The 22,193-nt window shown below is 43.1% G+C and overlaps 1 protein-coding gene and 1 long non-coding RNA gene across 2 annotated transcripts; both read left to right on the top strand.

The window, feature by feature from the left end:
- The first annotated feature begins 111 nt into the window (after positions 1-111).
- LOC114460741 (uncharacterized) lies at positions 112-18,820 on the top strand. Its single transcript, XM_028442650.1, has 3 exons — positions 112-3,194; positions 15,366-16,960; positions 17,804-18,820. The coding sequence occupies exons 1-3, from the start codon at positions 131-133 to the stop codon at positions 18,818-18,820; spliced, it is 5,676 nt and encodes a 1,891-aa protein (XP_028298451.1). The 5' UTR covers positions 112-130.
- LOC114460724 (uncharacterized) lies at positions 3,463-3,879 on the top strand. Its single transcript, XR_003673723.1, has 3 exons — positions 3,463-3,503; positions 3,583-3,651; positions 3,748-3,879. It is a non-coding gene; the product is annotated as an uncharacterized LOC114460724 (long non-coding RNA).
- Positions 18,821-22,193: the final 3,373 nt, after the last annotated feature.

A 22,193-nucleotide genomic window follows, 5' to 3' on the forward strand; every position in this document is an offset into this window, starting at 1 on the left:
AGTAAGTATGGCAACTATATCATCTGAGCATACCCCCCATGTTGACTTTGGTAGCAGTGCTCATAATAATGAGTGTACAGCTTCTGTGTCTCCGATCGGCGTTCAGGACATGAAAGGGGAGGGCTGGGACATGCCTATTTTCGAGGGACTGAACAGTGCGGAGCAACAGCAAGCTGCAGCATTGTTAAATAAATACCACTCTTTGTTTGCAAAAGATGAAGCTGACTTGGGTTGCACTAACTTGATTAAGCATGAAATCCCCCTGCTCGATGACACTCCTGTACGGCAGCCATACCGTCGCATCCTTCCCTCACAGTATGAGATGGCGAGAGCCCATATTAAACAATTGTTGGACAGCCAGGTAATTAGTGAAAGTTGTAGTCCGTATGCATCCCCTATTGTACTGGTCCAAAAGAAGGATGGTGGAATTAGATTGTGTGTGGACTATCGTCGTCTAAATGCTAAAACAAGGAAGGATGCGTTTCCTTTGCCGAGGATTGAAGAGTCATTAGATGGGCTTGCAGGAGCTAAGTGGTTCTCTACTTTGGATTTAGCCAGTGGCTATAACCAAGTTGAGGTTACTGAAAAGGACAGGGTGAAAACTGCATTTTGCACCCCATTTGGGCTATTTGAGTTTAATAGGATGCCATTTGGATTGTGCAATGCTCCCAGTACTTTTCAGCGTCTCATGGAGCGGATGTTTGGAGACTGCCGTTATCAATCTGTCTTATTGTACCTTGATGATGTCATTGTGTTCTCTTCCTCCATTCAGCAACATTTGGGGAGGCTGGAGGAGGTCTTTTCTAGGCTGCAGAAGCAAGGACTTAAAGTAAAACTTTCAAAGTGTCATTTTTTTCAGAAGCAGGTGAAATATCTGGGCCACGTAGTGTCAGCTGATGGAGTTGCAACAGACCCAGATAAGGTAGAGGTGGTGAGAGGCTGGAAGACCCCAACTAATTTGGCCGAGCTGCGATCATTTTTAGGTTTTGCCAGTTATTACAGGCGTTTCATTGCAGGATTTGCAAAAATGGCTGCTCCTTTGCATCACGTGGTGGCACAGCTAAGCCCAGGTGCAAAGAAGGGTAGGACTCCCAAAAAGCCATTAGCGTCAGTCTGGACCGCAGAGTGTGAAGAGAAATTCAGTCAGCTTAAGAATGCATTAGTCTCTTCCCCAGTGTTGGCTTACGCCGACTTCCACAGACCATTTATATTGGAGATAGATGCAAGTCATGCAGGGCTGGGAGCAGTACTTTCCCAGGAACATGGAGGGAGGCTTAGGCCTGTCGCTTATGCTAGTAGGGCACTTAGAACAGCTGAGAAGAACATGCAGAATTATAGCTCCATGAAGTTAGAATTCCTTGCTCTTAAGTGGGCAGTGTCTGAAAAGTTCAGGGAGTATTTGTTGGGAGGCTCTTGTACTGTGTATACTGACAACAACCCCCTTAAGCACCTTGATACAGCAAAACTTGGGGCTGTGGAGCAGCGGTGGGCAGCCCAGCTAGCTTCTTTTGATCTCACTTTAAAATATCGTCCAGGGGCCCGAAATGGGAATGCTGATGCTTTGTCTCGCCAATATAGTGAGCCCAGTGCAGCCAAGGACTTGGAGGAAAGGGAGTTTGAGGAAGGGAGTTTTTTTATCCAATCTGACATTTCTGTCCTTCCAGGTTGTTCTAAGGAGAGTTTAGCTAAACTGCAGGAGCAAGATCCAGTCATAGGACCATTTTTAGCCTGTTGGAGAAAAGCCAGGCCACCTGATCCGAGAGAGAGAGAGAGATTTAGCAAAGGCACTAGAGAGCTCGCTCGTCAGTGGGGACGTTTAAAGGAAGATGGTAAGGTGCTATACCGTAGTTTCAGTTCTCCCGATGGGGGGAGGGCGAATTATCAGCTTGTATTGCCTCAGTGTTTAATGGAGAATGTTCTCACCCAGTTGCATGATAATCATGGTCATCAGGGGGTGGAACGTACACTACAATTAGTGCATTCCCGTTGTTATTGGCCAAACATGTATAAAGATGTAGAGAAATGGTGCCAGCAATGTGGAAGATGTGTTCTGGCTAAAGCTGTGCAACCCAAGGTTAAGCCTTTTATGGGTAGCTTAAAGGCTTCTCGTCCACATGAAATTCTGGCCATAGATTTTACTGTCTTAGAACCAGCCTCAAATGGTAGAGAACATGTACTTGTCCTAACAGATGTGTTTTCTAAATACACCCAGGCAATTCCCACCAAAGATCAACGGGCCAGTACAGTAGCGGATGTGCTGGTGAAGCATTGGTTTCATTTGTTTGGCCCCCCTGATCGCATCCATTCAGACCAGGGAAGAAACTTTGAGAGTAATCTGATCCAACGGCTGTGTAAAGTATACAAGGTGCAGAAGAGCCGCACTACTCCATACCATCCTCAGGGTAATGGCCAATGTGAACGATTTAATCGTACGCTGCATGATTTGTTACGTACACTGCGCCCAGACCAGAAGAGATACTGGCCACGACACCTTCCCCAGTTAACTTATGCATATAACACTACAGTACATCAGTCCACTGGCATGACTCCCTACTTTTTAATGTTTGGCAGACAGCCTCGTTTGCCTGTAGATTTTCTGCTGGGCGCCGATGTAGAGGAGGTTGAGGAAGGCCAGGGGGACAGTTGGGTGCAGGAACATCAGGAGTTACTTGAGGAGGCATATAGTCATGTACAACAGCGGCTGGCTGCAAGGAAACAATGCAGGGACCAGAGACAGGAAAATGAAACAAGGGATCCATCATTAAGTGAGGGAGACCTTGTCTATGTTCGTAACCATGGGGTGAAGGGCCGGAATAAGATACAGGATGTATGGGACTCGACCCTTTACCAAGTAGTCCGGTGTCCCCCCGAGCGTGGTGTTGTTTACTCTATCACCCCTGCAGTCCACGATGGTCCAGTACGTCAAGTGCATCGCACTGAGTTGAGAGGTATGCCCACAGGTGGACTGAGGTCGAACACAGGCCAGGGTTTAGTTGAAGAGAGGGTTGATGTAGGAGGTGAGGGGGAAGGAAATCCTGAACCTTCAGAATTGCCATTTTCCGAATCATACAGTGAGGAGTCTGAGTCTGAACTTTGCCCAGAGGTTGAGGTTGATGTGGGAGAAGAACGGTGTATAGAACCAAACGACCCCCCAGTCTCAGAGGGCCTTCGGAGATCTACTAGGATTACTGCAGGCAAACATACCAATCCATATCATTTGCCGCAATCTGTGGGACTAGAATCATTACATTAATGTTTCATAATAACTGTATTACTAATGACATGGTATGTTAGTGGTTTTATTCTGGAATCATTTCATCGTCGGGGCGTCGATGCATTTTTTTGGGGGTAATATGTGACAGGTGTTAGGTAGGTGCACTAATTAAAAACACTACAAATAGTGACCTGCAGGAGGAAGAACAGGTTGTTCAGCTGTGGGTAGGAGGACAGTGGAATGGAGCATGTGCACACCTTGTTCCACATGAGCATGCAGGAAAAAGCTGGTAGGAAATGCTGTTTGTTGTGTATATGGTGTGTTGTGTTATTGTCTAGCACATGACATTTACCATTTTATTATTTCAGATGTGCTTCCCTGTTTATTTACTGCTTGAGTGAAAACGGCTGGTTGTTGGTAGACTACCGACGGGCCAGGTATTTTTAAAGTTTGTTTGTAGTTCATCTTTTATTGATATGTTTTAATGTTTCTGTATTAAAGTGTTTTTATGGTTATTAATGTTTTCTTTGCAGAGCATCGGGGTCCATACGCTGCTCTTGCTGGGAATAATTTATTTGTTTTGTTCATTAGTTGGGTTCTGTTTTTTTGTTCTAGTCCACCCTGACACGTGAGCTGGTTGAGGGCAAATAGCTGGGTTTTGCCCGTGGGGTGGGCTAGTTCTTATTTTTTTCTTTTATTTATTCATTTTTTTGTGTTTTATTTTGAACTTGTGCTCCCCCCCCCTTGCCACCAATACCTAGTAAGCTCTCAGTCAGGCCTACAGATAGGGCCCTAAGGGTGTAAGTGTGCCGTGCATATTCACGTGTGTGAACTTTAAGCAAAAGGAATATTTGAAGTGCAGTGTGTTGGTGTGTGAGACCTTATCCCCCCAATCCTGTTGTCACAGTTGAGAGCTGAACTGGGAGTTTGGTATGGTGAGGCTTATTAATCATTATGAAATTGTCTCAATAATAAAGATTCTATTTCTCTACCTATTTTGACTGCTTATTGTATCGCTAATCCTAACCGGGTGTAACACAAATAAAACATAAATATCACCTTTAACCAACGTTAAACTGTTTAATCCCTAAATTAGTTATTTTATAATCTCACAATCAGCGGAAAAATATTCAACCTGGCAACCACCCAACTGTTGCGCTGACGTCACATACAACTTTTTATAAACTTTTAAAAACAAACCAGTCAGAATAAATGTGTTAAATGGTGATTTAAGAGTGAATAAAGTAGTTACAGCCTGAAGGATTTGGTCTGTGGATGATTTAATGGATTCCAGAGGAAATTTTTTGAGTATAAATTAAATTATGATGGTTTGTTCTCTGAAACTATAGATATTGTAGATTAATATTGTACAAGCAGTATTATCCTGTAAACCAGGGGTTCTCAACTGGTCTCACCCTGTGACCCACATTTTGCCACGGTCATGAAATCACAACCCATTTTTTTTTTAGAATTCAACAAAATGTAGTCTTTCAAAAATAGCAGTCGACAACATATAGTATATGATATTTGCTAAATGTTTTAATGTTTTAGTGCAACAAGGAGTGGCTGATGCATGTGTTTTATTTTTGTCCACATGTGGCTAAGTTTTGGGTCAATGTACAGTCATGGTTAAGGTCTATAGATATTGTTTTGTGAATCACACCACAGAATATTTTGTGTTTTTGAAGGTAAATGTAAAGACTTTTTGAATCTGATTGTCCTGCTGGGTAAAATGTCTGTTTTTAAAGCTAAAACTGTATCAAATATATGTATAAAACACTTTAATAATAGAGTTTATCATCAGTATATGCTAGAAACTATCATAGCAACAAATAACAAGAGAATAACTAAGCATGAAAACAAATGGAATGTTTGTTTACTTGAGTTAGAGATATAGTTATTAGTAGGAGTGTAAATCATTACCTTCATCACAATACGATGTTTGTCGATGTCACAAAGTCTGTCACGATACGAATTTGATTAGTTTCACAAGCCTGTGATTGATTAGATGTGATATCATATTCCCATCTCACACAATCATTTACTTGTTTATCAACTCTCTAAAAACAACAGAAATATGATTTGACCATTTTATTTTTAAGGTCTTTCAGGTATCAGACATTAAATAAACAGTTTAAACACCATTTTGTAACATTTAACAAATGTTAGATTTTGAATTGTGTGAGTAATAATAAGTATCTAGTAGTTTTTTTTAAATTACTATGGTGTAATATGTTTTTAATAATAATAAAAATATGGCTTTAAAAACAGTTAATTTCACTGTAACAAAGTGTAACCAGATGGAGAAAACATTGGCATGTTATTGATGCCACACTGTTATATAACTAAGTATAAAAATGTATTTTAAGAGGCATATGATGCATTTGTGTAAAACAAAAATAACCACATGGTTTATTTATTTTGATTTGGTTTTAAAACAGAAGAACCAAATAACAAAGGGTACACAGATAATAATGCTACATATATGGATTTGATACAAATTTTTCTTCTTTGATATCTACCTATAAAAGCAAGAGACGTCTGGATGTGTGTGTGTGTGTGTGTGTGGAGCAAATATTTACCCGACGCGGCGCGAGTTCGACCTGAAACTCGGTCGACGGGTTCCAAATACCCCGAGCGTGTGTATCTGTTATTTTGGAGTAATTTGGTCATTTCAAAATGTTTATTTAAATTTTATTTCACTTTTGGTCGGCCTCGAAATGAAACCTATTCAGCTTTTCACCTCAGGGTGTGAGGGGGCGCTAGCGCTCCATCTATATGTGCAGTGCCTTGCGAAAGCATTCGGCCCCCTTGAACTTTTCGACCTTTTGCCACATTTCAGGCATCAAACATAAAGATATAAAACTGTATTTTTTTGTGAAGAATCAACAACAACTGGGACACAATCATGAAGTGAAACGAAATTTATTGGATATTTCAAACATTTTTAACAAATAAAAAACTGAAAAATTGGGCGTTAGTCCAGTTACAGTCTGTGTCACGACACCCGTCCATTGGGTGGTAGTGGCTGTAGTGTTGAGTAAACGGTGCTACATAGTTAAGCCCGTCTGATGATTACTGCAGCTTCACTCACGACACACCTGCCACTACACCTAACTATAGATAAGTTTAGTGAAAGTAAGGCAGGCACACACACTAAACGACAACAAAAAATATGAAAATGACTCAAAATACACAAAACTAAATATTTATACAAAAATTACACAAAAGACAACAGAAAAATACACCAAACGACAACAAAAACATGAAAATGACTCAAAACTAAACTAAATACTTATAATCCCACATGAATGCATACTTCCGACGGGCACTGTACATTACAGAAAAAAACACCAAACGAAAAAATATATAAAAATGAGTTAAAAAAAAAAAAAACACATTCATCATGCGCATGTCTCATAGAATTAAACCAGGGAAATTACACACGCTATTTTACTTTGCACCTGCAAATATACCCCTTCATAGTGCTACAACTATTCTTAAGCTCCCACTATATGAATACATACTTCCGACGGGCACTGTACTCGACTTCAAAAAACATACATTTACAGAAAAATACAACAAAAATATGAAAATGGCTCAAGATACACAAAACTAAATATTTATACAAAAAATAAACAAAATTACTCCTGAATCACACTACAAAAACAATAATTATACAAAAATACACATGACTTAAAAAAAAATACATTACAAAAAAAACAAATTGAAAAACAGCAAACATTTATGCACAAAAAGACAACAGAAAGATACACAAATACACATGACTCCAAAAAACATACATTACAGAAAAATACACCATACAAAAAAATATAAAAGTGATGAAGTCATGCACATGTCCCATAGAATCAAACCAGGAAAATTGCACCCACATTTTACACCCGCAAATATACCCCTTATGCTCCCACATGAATACATACTTCCGACGGGCACTGTACTAGTTAAACAAAAATAAACGTGCAACACATCACGTGTAATAAGTGTTTTTTCACCACTAGGGGTCAGAATATTTGACAGTATCAGAAGTTCTCATTAATCTATGATGTTTCAGGTTCTACAATCGCTGGTATCGATGGTCTAGTGCACAACAACAGAACAACTTTATCCACAGATCTTCTGTAGCTCTGATAAGATGTTTAAATACTCTGAGCAGGTGACGCTGATTGAAGCTAACTCATGTTTTTATGGAGCATAGCTGCGCTATAAGAAATTAACTGAGCTTTACAGACAGAAGTTAAACGGGCACTGGTCAGCTCTAATTTTGAAGTCAGTGATGATTTGTGTAGTTTTTGGCCAGTTTAGACGGTGTTTGAAACGGCCAGAGTGGGAAACGCATTTCCACAGTTAAAAATATATAGAATAATGTTTGATTTATTTTCACTTAATTTTTATTGAACATGTAAATGGCAACTTAAAAACAGTTTAAAATTGACATCAAGAAATAAAACAGTATCTTTCATCTTCAAATTCTTACACATCTCAGTTTACATGAACACAATGTTATATAAAGAATATTCTTTTATTTTAAAGTCTACAAAAAGTAACTTAAATTTGATAACACATGATCATGTGATCAACACATCCTAATTGCTCATTTCTTGCCACACATAAAACATGCAAATTTAAATTGCACATTGGTGGTTAAATGAATCTGTTCCCACACAATTAAAATCTCTTTTTTCTTCCAGAATAGTGTTTTTGTTGGTTTAGTTATTTTACCAGTGATTTAAAACTTTTTTTCTTTTTTTCACTTGTCTGCACATGCTGTCAAAGGGCAACACTACAAGAAGTGCAATCATTATGAGACAGCAATGCATGTTTTGTTACTGCAATAAAATAAATTAATTTGTTTTATTTATACCATCACCAGCCCTCCCTAAGGAAGGGTAAGAAATCTTTTATTATAGGGAGGATGTAAAAAGGGAGAGCAGTGTTACAACTAGGTGGAGGGGGAGGGGAAAGGGAGCATGAAGGAGAGACTCAAGGTAGGAAATAGAAAAAGGTGGGGAAGAATAGATTGTTTTACAGTGAGGGTGAGATGTGAAGTTGTATTGTGCTTATTATGTTGTGTAATCAAGCCGGTATGGTGACAAGTGTGCAGCTTAGCTATAATGGTGGTGGCTGTGGACAGGAGGAAGGAGCGAATGGCAACACCCAAAGAAGGCATTTGGGATTAACGTGTCTAAAGTTAAGCCCAGTATGAATTTCATCCCACATCCCAAGGTGTGCCAGTGCATCGTAGACCAGTATATGTGCAAAAACTGCCACTGCAAACCCAGGAACTGCCCAGGACCTGCAGATACAGCCAGGCCAGCAGAAAGAGCGGGGGCCAAGGAGCCCCAGCCCCCCCCACGGCCGAGCAGCCCCCCAGATGCCCCCGAGATCCCAGGCAGAGATGCAGCCACTGCCCCCCACACACTCATCCGAGGAAGCCCCAAGCAGCCGAGCACCCAGCCAGCGCATCCCGCCACCGACCCCAACCCCCAACCACAAGGCCTCCCGCCAGCACGCCACCCACCCACACCCAAGCACCCAACCCCCCGAGGGGAGAGCCCAGAGAGCCCCCCGCCCAAGACCCCAGCAGAGGAGCCAAGGCCCACGCCCAGCAGACAGCCAGAGCCGTGCCGAATGGGCAGCCGACGGGTGCCCGCCCGCGGGCCCGGAGCCAGGGCGCAATAACAGCAGCCCAGGCCCCGCCCCCCACCAGACAGCGCAACCCACGGGGCAATGCCCCCCCCCGGCGCAAGAGTGACCGGCGGCCACCACCGCGGGAGAGAGGCACCCCACTGGCACATAACAGATGTGGAGCAGCAGCCCCCAGCCAAAGGCGCAGAACCCACCCACCCGCCAGCCCGCAGATAGCAGGACAGACCCACCACGCGGCCGATACCGACCCTAACCACCGGAACAGCTCGAGCCGCCCCCAGCTCCATCCCGGAGCACCAAGCGACCCCGCCCCAGCCTCAGCTAAGGCCACCCCCAATCACCCACGTGCCGACACGAGACACCCCTAACGCCAGCACAGCCCGGAGGACAGTGGGCCCCAGCCACCAGCCCCACCCCACCCAAGGCGGCGCGGTGCTTCGCTGACCCGCGGCCAGTCCCCGGGCAGACAGCGGGGGAGCGCGCCTCCAGACGCCGAACACAAAGACACACCCCCGCCCAGACACGGCACCCACAAGGCCAGTCGCCCCCAGCCAGCAGACCAACCACCCCCGACTCGGATCCGCCAGGACAGGAGCCACCGGCCGCGCCCCCACACACACACCCACCCACCCAGCATGACCCAGGGAAGGCCCCAGCGCAGTCGAGGGCCCACAGCTCACCTTTCCCTCCCCCCCGAAACTACACAAGCCGGCCCCGGCGGTCCCCCAAGTGAGCCCCCGGGGAGGGAAAGGGGGGGCACCAAAAGCAAAGGCGCGCCCCAGGGAACCAGGCCAAGGCACCCAGACCAGCTGGCAGAGCGACCCACCGCAACACCCCGCCACCCAACAACCCAGGACGCAAGCGCCGCCCCCAAGAGTAGCTGCTGGCAGTCGCTTGCAGGCTAGATCAGGCTAAAAAACGAAAATTCAAGATTCAATGCAATTAGTAAAGGAGTCCAACGCTCCTCAAAGCAGGTTGTTTTTTTTTTCTGAGAGCAGACATCTTTTCCATGGAAATAAATTCCATGAGGAGATTTCGCCATTGGTTTATGCTTAATGATTTTTTTATCTTTCCAATTCACTAATATTGTTTTTTTTGCTATTGCGAGTGCCGCAAGGATGGATTGCGATTGGTTTGCTGGAATATCAAGCATCGTCAGGTCTCCTAAAAGACATAGATTTGGAGACAGAGGAATCCTGCAGTCCAAAATGGAGGACAGTTTTTGAGTGATTAGAAACCAAAACTGTTGAACTGGCGAACAAAGCCATACGGCATGTAAATAAGAATCAATAGTTCCCTGGGTGCACTGAGAGCAGATGTCTGTTGGGGAGAAGCCCATTTTATACATTTTCTGTTGGGTAATGTGGGATCTGTGGAGGACCTTGTATTGAATTAACTGAAGATTTGTTTTTTTAGTCAGCTTAAAAGTATTACAACAAATTTCTGTCCAGAAATCGGTGTTCGTGGTGATTGAGAGTTCAGCTTCCCATTCAGAGATTAGTAAGTGATTAGAGTTAGTGTTCAAGAGTGCTCTGTATATTTTTGAGAGTTTTTTTGCTTTTGTTGAGAGTTTTTTGCTTTTGTTGAGAGTTTTTTGCTTTTGTTGAGATTTTTTTCATATATAGCCCGTTCTGGAGGTTGCAAGGTGATTAGATCTATTGCCGTATTTTTCCTAATTGTCCCTGTTACTTGTAGAAAATTACTTTTATTTATATTGAATGTTTGGGTTAGATTGTTATATGTCCTGAGCTTATCATTTTCGAAGAGGTCTTGGAGATGAATAATTCCGCTATCTTCCCATGTTTTTAGATAGAGCGGTGTTTTTCTGTTTCTAAAGTCAGGGTTGTGCCAGATTGGAGACAGCATGCTAGTTTTTAATTGAACATTTGTAATGTCCAGGGCTTTCCACCACGCAGTCAGGGTGGAGGCAATCAGTGGGTTTTTAAAGCAGTTATGACATTTGAGGGTCGCAGTGATAAAAGGGAGATCAGAGAGTTTAATATGTTTGCAGTCTAGCTGTTCTATTTCTAGCCAGGTGTTGTGGTATTCTTTTGGTTTTAGCCATTCTGTGAAATATAAAATTTGGTTTGCTAAGTAATAATGCATGAAATTAGGGGCTTCCAACCCACCCTCGCTTTTATTTTTTTGAAGGGTTGAAAGGCTTATTTTGGGTTTTTTATTCCTGGCATAGAATTTTGTAAATGCAGAATCTAATCTTTTGAACCATTGTGTTGGTGGTTTCAGTGGGATCATCGAGAACAGATAGTTTATTTTAGGTAAGATTTTCATTTTAATTGAGGCTATTCTGCCAAGGAGTGAGATGGGGAGATCCTTCTATCTCTGCAGGTCTTCTGTCACTTTATTCAACAGTGGATCTAGGTTCAGTTTAGTTAATTCATTTAGGTGATATATTTAGGCCAAATTTATTTAATTGTATTTGTGGGGGAGGGGCATTGTGGGTTTTGGCTTGCCGGATTCCATGAATTTTTTGTTAATTTCAAGGATTGATGATTTTGACCAGTTAATGGAATAGTCTGATAATTTAGAGAAGCTGTTTATTCATTTAAATACTTCTTCCAATGAGGATTGGGGTTCTTCCAAACAGAGTAAAATATCATCCACATAAGCATTAATTTTGTGTTCTGAAATGGATGAGAGGATTCCTTTAATAACAGTATTCTGATGAACAGCTGCTGAGAGAGGTTCAACAAATATTGCTAAAAGCAAAGGTGAGAGTGGGCAACCTTGTCTGCAGTGTGAAGCTTTGGGATGTTATTTTGTTAGTGGTTCTTGAGGCCTTAGGTTTAGAGTATAGGGTGGAGATCCATTGTATGAATGATTCTCCAAAGCCAAATTTGCCAAGGACAGCAAGGAGGGACGACCGGTTGACTCTATCGAATGCTTTTTCTGCATCTAGTGACAAGATTATTGTTTTCTTTTTAGAGTTCTGTGCCATGTTGATCAAATTAAACAGTCTTCTAACATTGTCTGTGGAGTGTCTATTTTTAATCAATCCTGTCTGGTCTTGGTATATAATTGACTGTACTACTTTCTCTAACCTGGAAGTGAGTGCTTTGGAAATCATTTTTATGTCTGTCTTAATAAGTGAAATGGGACGGTAGCTTGAGGGTAACATGGGGTTTTTGTCTGGTTTAAGTAATATTTTAATATTCGCTGCATTCATGTGACCTCCTATGTAACCTTTATTTTTAATCTCTGTTACTACTCTGAAAAAGAGTGGAGCCAGCATTGACCAGAAGTGTTTTAGGAATTCAGCAGGGAAACCATCTGGACCGGGTGTTTTGCCAGTTGACATGCTATCCAAAGCATTTTGTAGTTTTTGTAAGAAAAAACATTGCATTTGAAGGTGGGACGGATGAATAGTGACGATAGTTTTATGCCAAAATTTATTTCACACAAAGTGTGACATGTTAGCTTTTATCTTTCCATACAAGTGTTAAATCTGACCATTAATAAATCTGTGGCCCTTTGTGGTTTAATGACGGTAAGCTGTGTAGTTTTTACTTGGTCTGTTCCTTTCATGAAGTGGTTCGCGTTAACACTTAGCCCAGTCTTATGTGTCGGTCACATCGTCATTACCGGGAGCTCCCGGTAAGAGCGCTGAGCTCCCACTAACAAGGACGTATTCTTACCTAGAGTTGTCACGATACTAGAATTTCAAACTTGATATCGATACTCAGGAAAATACTCAATACCATTTTCGATACCATGGGACAAAAAAAGACCAGTCTTATGTATTGGTCACATCGTTGTTACCTGGAGCTCCTGAAATGCCCCCCAGGCCTATAGAGCACTAAACAACTGACGGTCTGTAGTAGGTCTCCATCTACTACACCACATATATTAACAAAACATATTTTTCTGTTTTTTGAAGAATTGTCATTATTGACATTATTATTATTTATCATTAACTTATTCAAATATCATTCTACTACATGAAAACAACAGATCATCAGTATTAAGTCCCTCTCTAACTACTACAGATGAAATGGTAAGAAATTACTGTTCATTGGTTTTTAAATAGTTTTTATGTGTAAATAATCATAATAAATATAATAACTTATAAATGACTTATCAGTGACTTCTTTAACAGTTACTGTAATAGCCTGAAAACAACTGACAGTTTTTATTTTGTCTCCCTCTATCCACTACAGCAAAAAAACACTTTCCGATAGGGATGTAACTGTAGCAGACAGCAGGGGGCCCCCTTCTCCAATAGTGCCACTTCCTGCCTCATGGTGGAAGTGGCCTACTTAAGTCTCCCCTGCACCTGGCGATCAGTCTTGACTGCTGCTGGCTGGTGACAGGTGTGCTTTTAACTTCTCCCTCATTTGAGCATTTTAATCTGTTCTTAACTTGCCTTTCTGGTTTTAGAGCTTCTGTAGAACTCCGGTGGCAGCTAATTTCCCCCGTTTCTTATTGCAACTTTAAGGTGGGACAAGCGTTTTAATACTTTGTTTGTATTTGTTGTATTTGGGTTTTAATGTTTGTTTCCATTTTAATTGCAGATTTTAGCCTGCTACTTTAATATTTTATGCTTACTCCTGGTCTTTTAAATAAACCTTGAATTGCATATATTAAAAGCACTGTCTCTGCTTATTTTTTACAAACGTATCTCTGTGTCCTTTGGCTTTCTTAGTGCTTTAGTTTTTTTTTGGTTATTGATTATTTTAAGTTAAATACCTCAGGTCACAATCGTGGCGTTGTTGACAGGACTTTGTAACAGAGACATGTGTTTTTAATTGTGTAATTTATTGGTGCAGTAGTGCATAGGCTGTGGGCTTAGTAGCTAAATACAAAACAGTAGCAGGCCCGGCGTTGGACCGTGGCCTGGCCTCTACCTGAACCTACCCTGTGACTACTTGGTTGATTCTGCTTCTGCTCTCATCTCCATCTGAAGTAGACATGGATGCCGCTGAAGCTCAGGAATTGAGGGATCTGGTGAAACGACTACAAACGGACAATGAACTTTTACGACAGGAGCGAGCAGCTGCTCAGGAGGACCCTGGTGAGGGTACTTCCTCTCGAAACTCTGCTGGTAACCCTACTCGACGCACCTCTGGCCATGGACACTCTACTACCGGTGAACGTATTCTTTACATTCCTCGGGAGCGTAAATGCCCCACTTTTAGAGGGAGTACGGGCATTGGAATTAATGACTGGGTCGAGGAGGTACGGGCTAGTATGCGGGCTAGGTACCTTTCGCCACTTGACCAGGCTTATTTTATTTATGATCATATTGAGGGAGAAGCAAAGGAAAAGGTTACCAAAAGTGCTCCAGGTGTGTTTCAGGATTCAGCTGTTCTGTTAAGAGACCAATTTGTTTAGAATGTACTTGACCCATCTTTACGTAGGGAATTAAAGAGGCTTGTTCGGTTACACCCTGGTTACACTCTTTTAGATGTGAGACGTGAAGCAATTAGGTGGGAGCAAGAGGGCCAACCTTCAGACCCTAGGGGGCGCCGTCTGTCCGTACAATCATTTTGTGCCGTTCAGTGCTCTCAGGCTACGGGGACTGGGAGTGTCCCAGTCACATCTCAGGGTGACCTAGCTGAGCTTAAAGAATTGTTGTTTAAACAACAGGAGCAGATAAACCTGCTAACCCAAAATATGTTGCAGTTACAAAGTAACAGACCCCCTAGTTTTAATCAAGGTGGCCCACTTATTTGCAGACAATGTCAACGGCCCGGTCACATTGCCCGAAACTGTCGCCAGCCACAGCATAGCCAGAGCACAGGGCCCCCCTGTCCTCAACAGGGGCAGGCCACATCAGCTAGTCAGCAGACGGAAAACTAATTCCTTCTGTGTTGCAGAGCCAGCTCCTCTGGCCCTAGCTTTAGAAGCAACATTGCAGTCTCAAAACTCATAGGAACTTGTCCCACTGTAACAGTGAGTCTGGGTGGGGTGGAATTGGAATGTCTCCTTGACACAGGATCTATGGTAACAACCATCACTGAAAGCTTTTTTGCAAGTAACTTCAAGGAAAAGTTAAACTCCTGCCATTGGCTTGAGCTCCACGCAGCTAATGGGTTTCACATACCTTATGTTGGCTATTTGGAGGCAGATGTTGAGGTACTAGACAAGGTTGTACCAGGTCGTTGTGTTTTAGTGGTGCGAGATCCTCCCAACAATTTGCCCCAACCTAAGGTCCCAGGCATTTTGGGCATGAATGTAATCAGAGAATGTTACGAGCTTTTCCAGCAGCATGGCCCCTCACTGTTCGAACTCCCTGTTGTGACAGGAGCCGCTTCCCCCTGGTTTAATGCGTTTCAGCACTGTTAGAGAGCCCAGGTAGAGGGAGAGAGCCCTAAAATAGGCATGGTGAGGGTACGAGGTCGGAGACCAGTGTGCATTCCTGCAGGTACAGTTAAGATTGTCCCGACTACATGTCCTCAAGGCAGGTTTGGTCCCTTAGAGTCTGGCCTTTTTGAACCATTGACCAGTATGCGTTCTATTCCAGCAGGTGTGGTCATAGCCTCTGCTATGGTCGCGGTACATCAAGGCACGGCGTACATCCCAGTGTTAAATGTAGGCACCACAGATGCTGCGCTCCACCCACGCATCCCCATAGGCATGTTGAGTCCAGCTGACATTGTGAGTCTACCAGAGGGTGTCACTGAGGTAGTGGGGTCCCCTAACGAGCAGGTGAGAGCCACAATTTCCTCTCAGATAGGTACAGAGAGTACCCAGCCTAGCCCTTTAGATGGTCTAGATCTGTCCGTTTTACCTCCAAATGAGCAGGACAAGGTGAGGAGTCTACTCAGGCAGTACAGCTCCGTGTTTTCCACTAGCGGAGGTGATTTGGGTTGTACAAACCTCATTACTCATGAGATCCCATTGCTCGATAATGCACCTGTCAGACAGAGGTTTAGGAGAATACCCCCCTCAGAGTATGAGGCGGTTACAGCCCACATACGACAACTACTAGATAGTCAGGTGATCCGGGAGAGTAGTAGCCCCTACGCCTCTCCTATTGTGATTGTCAAGAAGAAGGATGGCACCATACGCCTCTGTGTTGACTACAGACAGCTCAACAGCAAAACACGCAGAGATGCCTTTCCATTACCCAGGATTGATGCATTGTCCGGTGAAAAATGGTTTTCAACCATAGACCTTGCTAGCGGCTATAATCAAGTCCCGGTGGCCGAGCACGACAAAATGAAAACTGCGTTTTGCACACCGTTTGGTTTATTCGAGTTCAACAGGATGCCATTCGGCTTATGCAATGCACCTAGCACTTTCCAAAGGCTAATGGAGAGAATGTTTGGATCCCAACACTGCCAATCTTTGCTTTTATACCTTGACGATGTTGTTGTTTATTCCACCTCTATAGATGACCACCTCCAGCGTCTGGGTGCTGTTTTGAGCCGGCTGCAACGAGAAGGCCTCAAGGTAAAGCTGTCAAAATGTGACTTCTTCAAAAAGGAAGTGAAGTACCTTGGCCATGTGATTTCTGCCGATGGAGTGTCCACAAACCCCGACAAAATTACCGCCGTAGCTGGCTGGCCTCGTCCTACCACTTCAACGGAATTGAGATCCTTTTTAGGCTTTGCCAGCTACTATCGGCGGTTCGTCAATGGCTTTGCAAAGATGGCAGGCCCTCTCCATCAGCTGATTGCGGAAATGCAAAGAGTACCAGGTCGATCCAAGCAGCAACTTCTGGCAGCCAGCTGGACAGGTGAATGCGAAAAGAGCTTCAATGATCTCAAAGCTACCTTGGTGAGTGCGCCTGTTCTTGCTTATGCAAACTTTTCCCTGCCATTCATTTTGGAAATTGATGCTAGCTTCGATGGGCTCGGAGCCGTGCTCTCACAAGAGCATGAGGGTAAAGTGCGGCCAATAGCGTACGCCAGTCGAGGCCTCAGACCAACGGAGAGAAACATGTCAAATTATAGCTCCATGAAATTAGAGTTTCTGGCATTAAAATGGGCAATGACTGAGAAATTTCGTGACTACCTCCTTGGCCAAAAATGCATAGTATGGACAGACAATAACCCTCTTAGTCACTTGGAAACGGCAAAACTGGGGGCAACAGAACAGCGGTGGGCAGCCCAACTAGCGTCGTTTGAATTCACCATACGTTACAGGTCAGGCTGAACAAATGGTAATGCTGATGCTCTGTCGAGGTGGCCAGCGTCAGAGACACTGGAGCAATACCTGCCTGGTACAGCCATTCCACCAACGCTTCCGAGACCTGTACCTTTTAACTCTGTCCTCCAGGTAACCCAAGCCGCCATCTCTGCCTTTCCATCCCATTCAGCAGAGGAGTTGATGGCCTTACAACAAGCTGACACAGTACTAGGGACGTTTTTAACATTCTGGCGTAACCAGAGACCCCCGGATCGGGCCGACAGAGCTAATCTCTCCCCTCAGGTGCTGGAGTTGTGTCGACAGTGGGACCGGCTACAGGAGATGAACGGGGTGCTGTATCGCCACACACAGAGGTCGGATGGAGGCGAGGACCTGTACCAGCTGCTTCTACCAGCCTGTCTAAAAGAGGAGGTACTTCAGCAGCTGCACCATGGACATGGCCATCAAGGCCTGGAAAGAACTACAGATTTGGTAAGGCAGAAATGCTACTGGCCCCTTATGCACAGGGACATTAAGGATTGGGGCCAAAGTTGTGAGCGCTGTACTCTCGCAAAGGCCTCAGCTCCTCGCACTAAAGTGGCCATGGGTCATCTGCTGGCGTCCAGACCCAATGAAGTGTTAGCCATTGACTTTACCTTACTTGAACCTTCACAAGACGGTACAGAAAATGTACTCGTAATGACGGACGTCTTTTCCAAGTTTACACAGGCTGTTGCTACGAGGGACCAGCGAGCTTCGACTGTGGCTCACATCTTGGTGCAGGAGTGGTTTTATAAGTTCGGTGTCCCGACACGGCTGCATTCAGATCAGGGCAGGAACTTTGAAAGCGCTCTCATCAGCCAGCTCTGCAACCTCTATGGCACCCAAAAGACACGTACCACCCCCTATCGCCCTGAAGGAAATGGTCAGTGTGAACGCTTTAACAGGACGCTCCACGACCTGCTAAGAACTCTGCCCCTCGAGAAGAAACGGAACTGGTCCAAATACCTCCCACAAGTCACATTCGCCTACAACACTACTATCCATCAGTCCACCGGTGAGTCTCCACATCTCCTTACGTTTGGGCAGGAACCGTATCTTCCCATCGACTTCCTCCTTGGCCGGGTTCCAGAGGCCAGTGAGGGTAGAGTGGAGGACTGGGTTCAGGAGCACCGGAAGAGACTACAGGTGGCGTTTGAGGGGGCACAACAACGGCTGAAAGCGGCAGCGGCCCGCCGGAAGGAGCGGCATGATGCTGGGGTAAAATCATCTGATCTACAAGAGAAGCAGTTTGTATACCTCCAGGACCACAGCCGACGGGGCCGCTCGAAGATCCAGGATGTGTGGAGCCCAGAAATCCATGTGGTGGTGCAAGCCCCAAGTTCTGGTGGACCAGTCTACTCTGTGGCACCCATTGGAAACCCCCAGAGGGTAAGAACTGTTCATCGCTCCATGTTGAAACCTGTGCCCGACCACCTCTGCCCTCAGAGCCCAAACACGCAGCCTCCCGAGGTCCAGCGCGAGACGGAGAAGAATGAGGAAGAGAGTTTCTATGTGGTCACCAGGCCACCCCTTGGAGAGGCAACCACTTTCACTGAGCCCTTACAAGCAGGTACCCCCCTTCATCCTAATAACCCGCCTGTCTCTGAGCCCTCAGGAGGTTCTTCAAGTCAGCCTCCGCATCAGCTCCCAGAAAGCCCTAGGAGGACAACCCGGGCCACAGCGGGTCAGCACCCGAACCGGCACCATCTCCCTGTCACGACATCTCATAGGTCAGGTGGGGCTGCTGCCTCCCGGGTCAGTGGTGCCAGTAGTATGGTGAGTGCTTATTTTAGGCCCTGGGACTAGCCATGGTATCACCGGGACGGTGATGACAAACTGGGGACAGATTGTAGCAGACAGCAGGGGGCCCCCTTCTCCAATAGTGCCACTTCCTGCCTCATGGTGGAAGTGGCCTACTTAAGTCTCCCCTGCACCTGGCGATCAGTCTTGACTGCTGCTGGCTGGTGACAGGTGTGCTTTTAACTTCTCCCTCATTTGAGCATTTTAATCTGTTCTTAACTTGCCTTTCTGGTTTTAGAGCTTCTGTAGAACTCCGGTGGCAGCTAATTTCCCCCGTTTCTTATTGCAACTTTAAGGTGGGACAAGCGTTTTAATACTTTGTTTGTATTTGTTGTATTTGGGTTTTAACGTTTGTTTCCATTTTAATTGCAGATTTTAGCCTGCTACTGTTTTGTTTAGGGTTCATTTTTAGGGTTTCTTTTTGGTTGAATTAGAGTTTATTTTTGTATCATTTGGTATTTTTTTAGAAATCCTTAACTCTGCACCAGTTATGTTTAGCAGTCCCTGGGTCTTTTAGTTTTTTTTCCCTTGGGTGTGCTTGGGAGGGGGAATTGGCCCGTTTTCTGTTTTGCACTTGGGATTTTTGTTATTTAGTGTGTTTGTGAGTAGCATTGTCTGTTTTGTTTGGGGTGGGGCTTCCTCCTCTCCAGCCGTTCTTGTTTGGTTCTTTTCTAATATTTATCTGCCTTTTTTCAGATTTCGTTTTGGTTCTGGCCCAGGGTCTGCAAGGTTTTACCTTTTAATTGTACTTTTAATATGGCCATTTTAACCTACACTGTTAATCCCTAGAAATAAATACTTTAATATTTTATGCTTACTCCTGGTCTTTTAAATAAACCTTGAATTGCATATATTAAAAGCACTGTCTCTGCTTTTTTTTTTACAAACGTATCTCTGTGTCCTTTGGCTTTCTTAGTGCTTTAGTTATTTTTTGGTTATTGATTATTTTAAGTTAAATACCTCAGGTCACAGTAACGATTAATCGTAAAGCAGTTAAAAATCGATTCATAGGTATCACGGTTGATATCGATTTTCTGAAAATTGAATCGCAGTACTTTTTTTAACCAGCAGAGGACGCTATCCACAAGTGTAGGCGGCGGGCGGAGTCTGCTAATACTTTCTTTCTGGCCGCCCTCTACTCTTAAATATGTTAATAAATGATTCATTACCCCTTAAGCACCGAAAGAATATCTGTAATATTACTTGAATATCTGTAAAAGTCACGTTTTTCTATTAGCTCTGTCTGCTAGCATAGCTTCTCTTCTTCACTGCAAGATATCTGCATGCCAACCGACCACTGTTACCAGCGCCCTCTGCTAGTCCAAACAAATATGACGTAAATCAGTGTAATCACTGTTTTTTTTTTTTTTTTAAAGTCCAATTGTTAAAGCACAAAATACATTTTCAGTTGCACTTTTAAAAGAAAAAGAACTATTATGCAGTTTTGCATTGTTTATTATAGAACCAGAATTTAAATTAATAGGCTTCATTTTCATTTGTATTATTCCTTTATTTATTTCATTCAAGATTTATTTTTAGTTAAATTGCATTGTTTTGAATAGTTTATCATAGATTCTTTTGACAATGAAATATAAAAGGAAAATAATACAGTATTTCCTAAAAAAAATTTTGTCTACAGTCCCATTTTGTAAAATAAATCGTGAGAGAATGGTATCGTGAACCCAGTATTGAGAATCGAATCGTATCGGGAGTTGAGTGATAATAAAGTGTAATAAAATTCTCTGTGAACAGTCTACAGACCACTTCAAAGCACAGATCAACACTATCACATGTAATATTTGATCTAATCCTATCATGGTTTTTAACAGTTCTGAATGTCTATCTTTACCTGAGGAAACACTGAACAGTTTTGTCCTGGTTGATGCTGAGATGCTGATAAAGTTTTCTCTACATTCAAACCCACCCCATGTCTAAAAAGACATGGGGTGGGTATTGGTGTGCAATATGTATATTTTATATTCCTGCAATAGTGTTACATTTCATACTGTGCAAATATTATTTTTTTCTACATTATCTATTCATCATTTACTACCTGTAAATAACTCTGACCATACTTAGCCTATCATACCTTAATTAAAGTTACTATTTATATTCTTCTTCTGTTGTTTTTCTTTTTAACTGTGTGCACTTTAAGGTGAAGCCAAATAATCTCAGTGTGTGTGTGTGCGTGTGGGTGTGTGTGATGTTGTTGGGCGATGCATGTGCATCAGTAGAGCAGATGTGTGTGTGTTGAGTCCTGAGTGGAGGTTTATGTTTCCAGTGCAGGTAGTTAATAAAGTAATAATAATAAAGCTCAGCCTGTTGTTTCTGTGTGGTTCCACCTTTATATGAGGTCTCTGGGATTTAACACTTGAGGAGAAGCTGCTTGATCAGCTCTGGAGAAGAAGGACCTCCTCTGTGTCCCCCAACCACAGTTAGGAGATAAAATAGGAACTGTTTTAATCAGAGAATTACAACATCCACTCGGTCAGTAAATGGATATTTATCTGCTTTTGGTTTGCAGTTTTTTGGCATCCATAGGTTGTCATAGCAACAGCAGAAGAAAGTCTGTTGTAATGAAAAAACTACAGATCGTTTAGATAAACTGAATGGATAATATGAAAGTTAAGGGTACATTTCTCACTAGAAACATTTCTAAAGCCACAATCTATATTGAAATAAGACAATTTGCCACTAAAATATACAAGATGTCCACCATGTTTTTCATTGAAGAGTCAGCAGTCACATGACCTGTCATCAGACCGTTACACATGACCTGTCATACAGACCCTCAGCGTTGAAAATGAACACCAAAGGGGTACCCTGTGTGTAGAACAGTGACACTAAGGGGTCCTGACTGACAGTCAATATGTGATGAGTTGAGGATGAGACTGTGTTGGTTCCATCCACAGCACTTTGAACTTTAAAGTGTTCTAAAATGTGTTGTATCTCAGGAACCATAAGATGCACAGATACGGTTCTGCTCCTGTTGGAAAGGCCTATACTCATTTAGTGGAGATAAAACATGGTCCCATGTAAATGATACAATCCTATCAAAAGTTATATGCAAAACACCTCGAGAGATTATTCCACCATCATAGAACAGCTCAAACTGAACTATAGACGTTTTAATCGACTGCAGGATGGTCACAATCTGTGATGCTAAACAAAAACAAATGTGTTAATGTCAATATTTTGCTGAATAATTTACTTAATTAATAATCACTTACAGGATATATTTTCCTCATTAATGACTCAAGATGATATCTTGTATTTTTTGGGTTTCTTCTTGTAAAATTAAGTTTAATACCTGTGTACTGAATCTTTTTGTATCGTACAACAACCAATAAAAAAGGATTTTAACTTCATATTTCAATCA

This window comes from Gouania willdenowi, unplaced genomic scaffold (assembly GCF_900634775.1).
Source record: "Gouania willdenowi unplaced genomic scaffold, fGouWil2.1 scaffold_62_arrow_ctg1, whole genome shotgun sequence".
NCBI lineage: Eukaryota > Metazoa > Chordata > Actinopteri > Blenniiformes > Gobiesocidae > Gouania > Gouania willdenowi.

Excerpts from the sequence above, each read along its gene's own strand:
- LOC114460741 (XM_028442650.1), top strand. The coding sequence starts at position 131 with ATGCCTATTTTCGAGGGACTGAACAGTGCGGAGCAACAGCAAGCTGCA. Across the intron at positions 3,195-15,365 it reads ATCTACTAGGATTACTGCAG|GTGTGGTCATAGCCTCTGCT; the intron begins GCAAACATACCA and ends CTATTCCAGCAG. Across the intron at positions 16,961-17,803 it reads AGCGGTGGGCAGCCCAACTA|GGCAGGAACTTTGAAAGCGC; the intron begins GCGTCGTTTGAA and ends CATTCAGATCAG.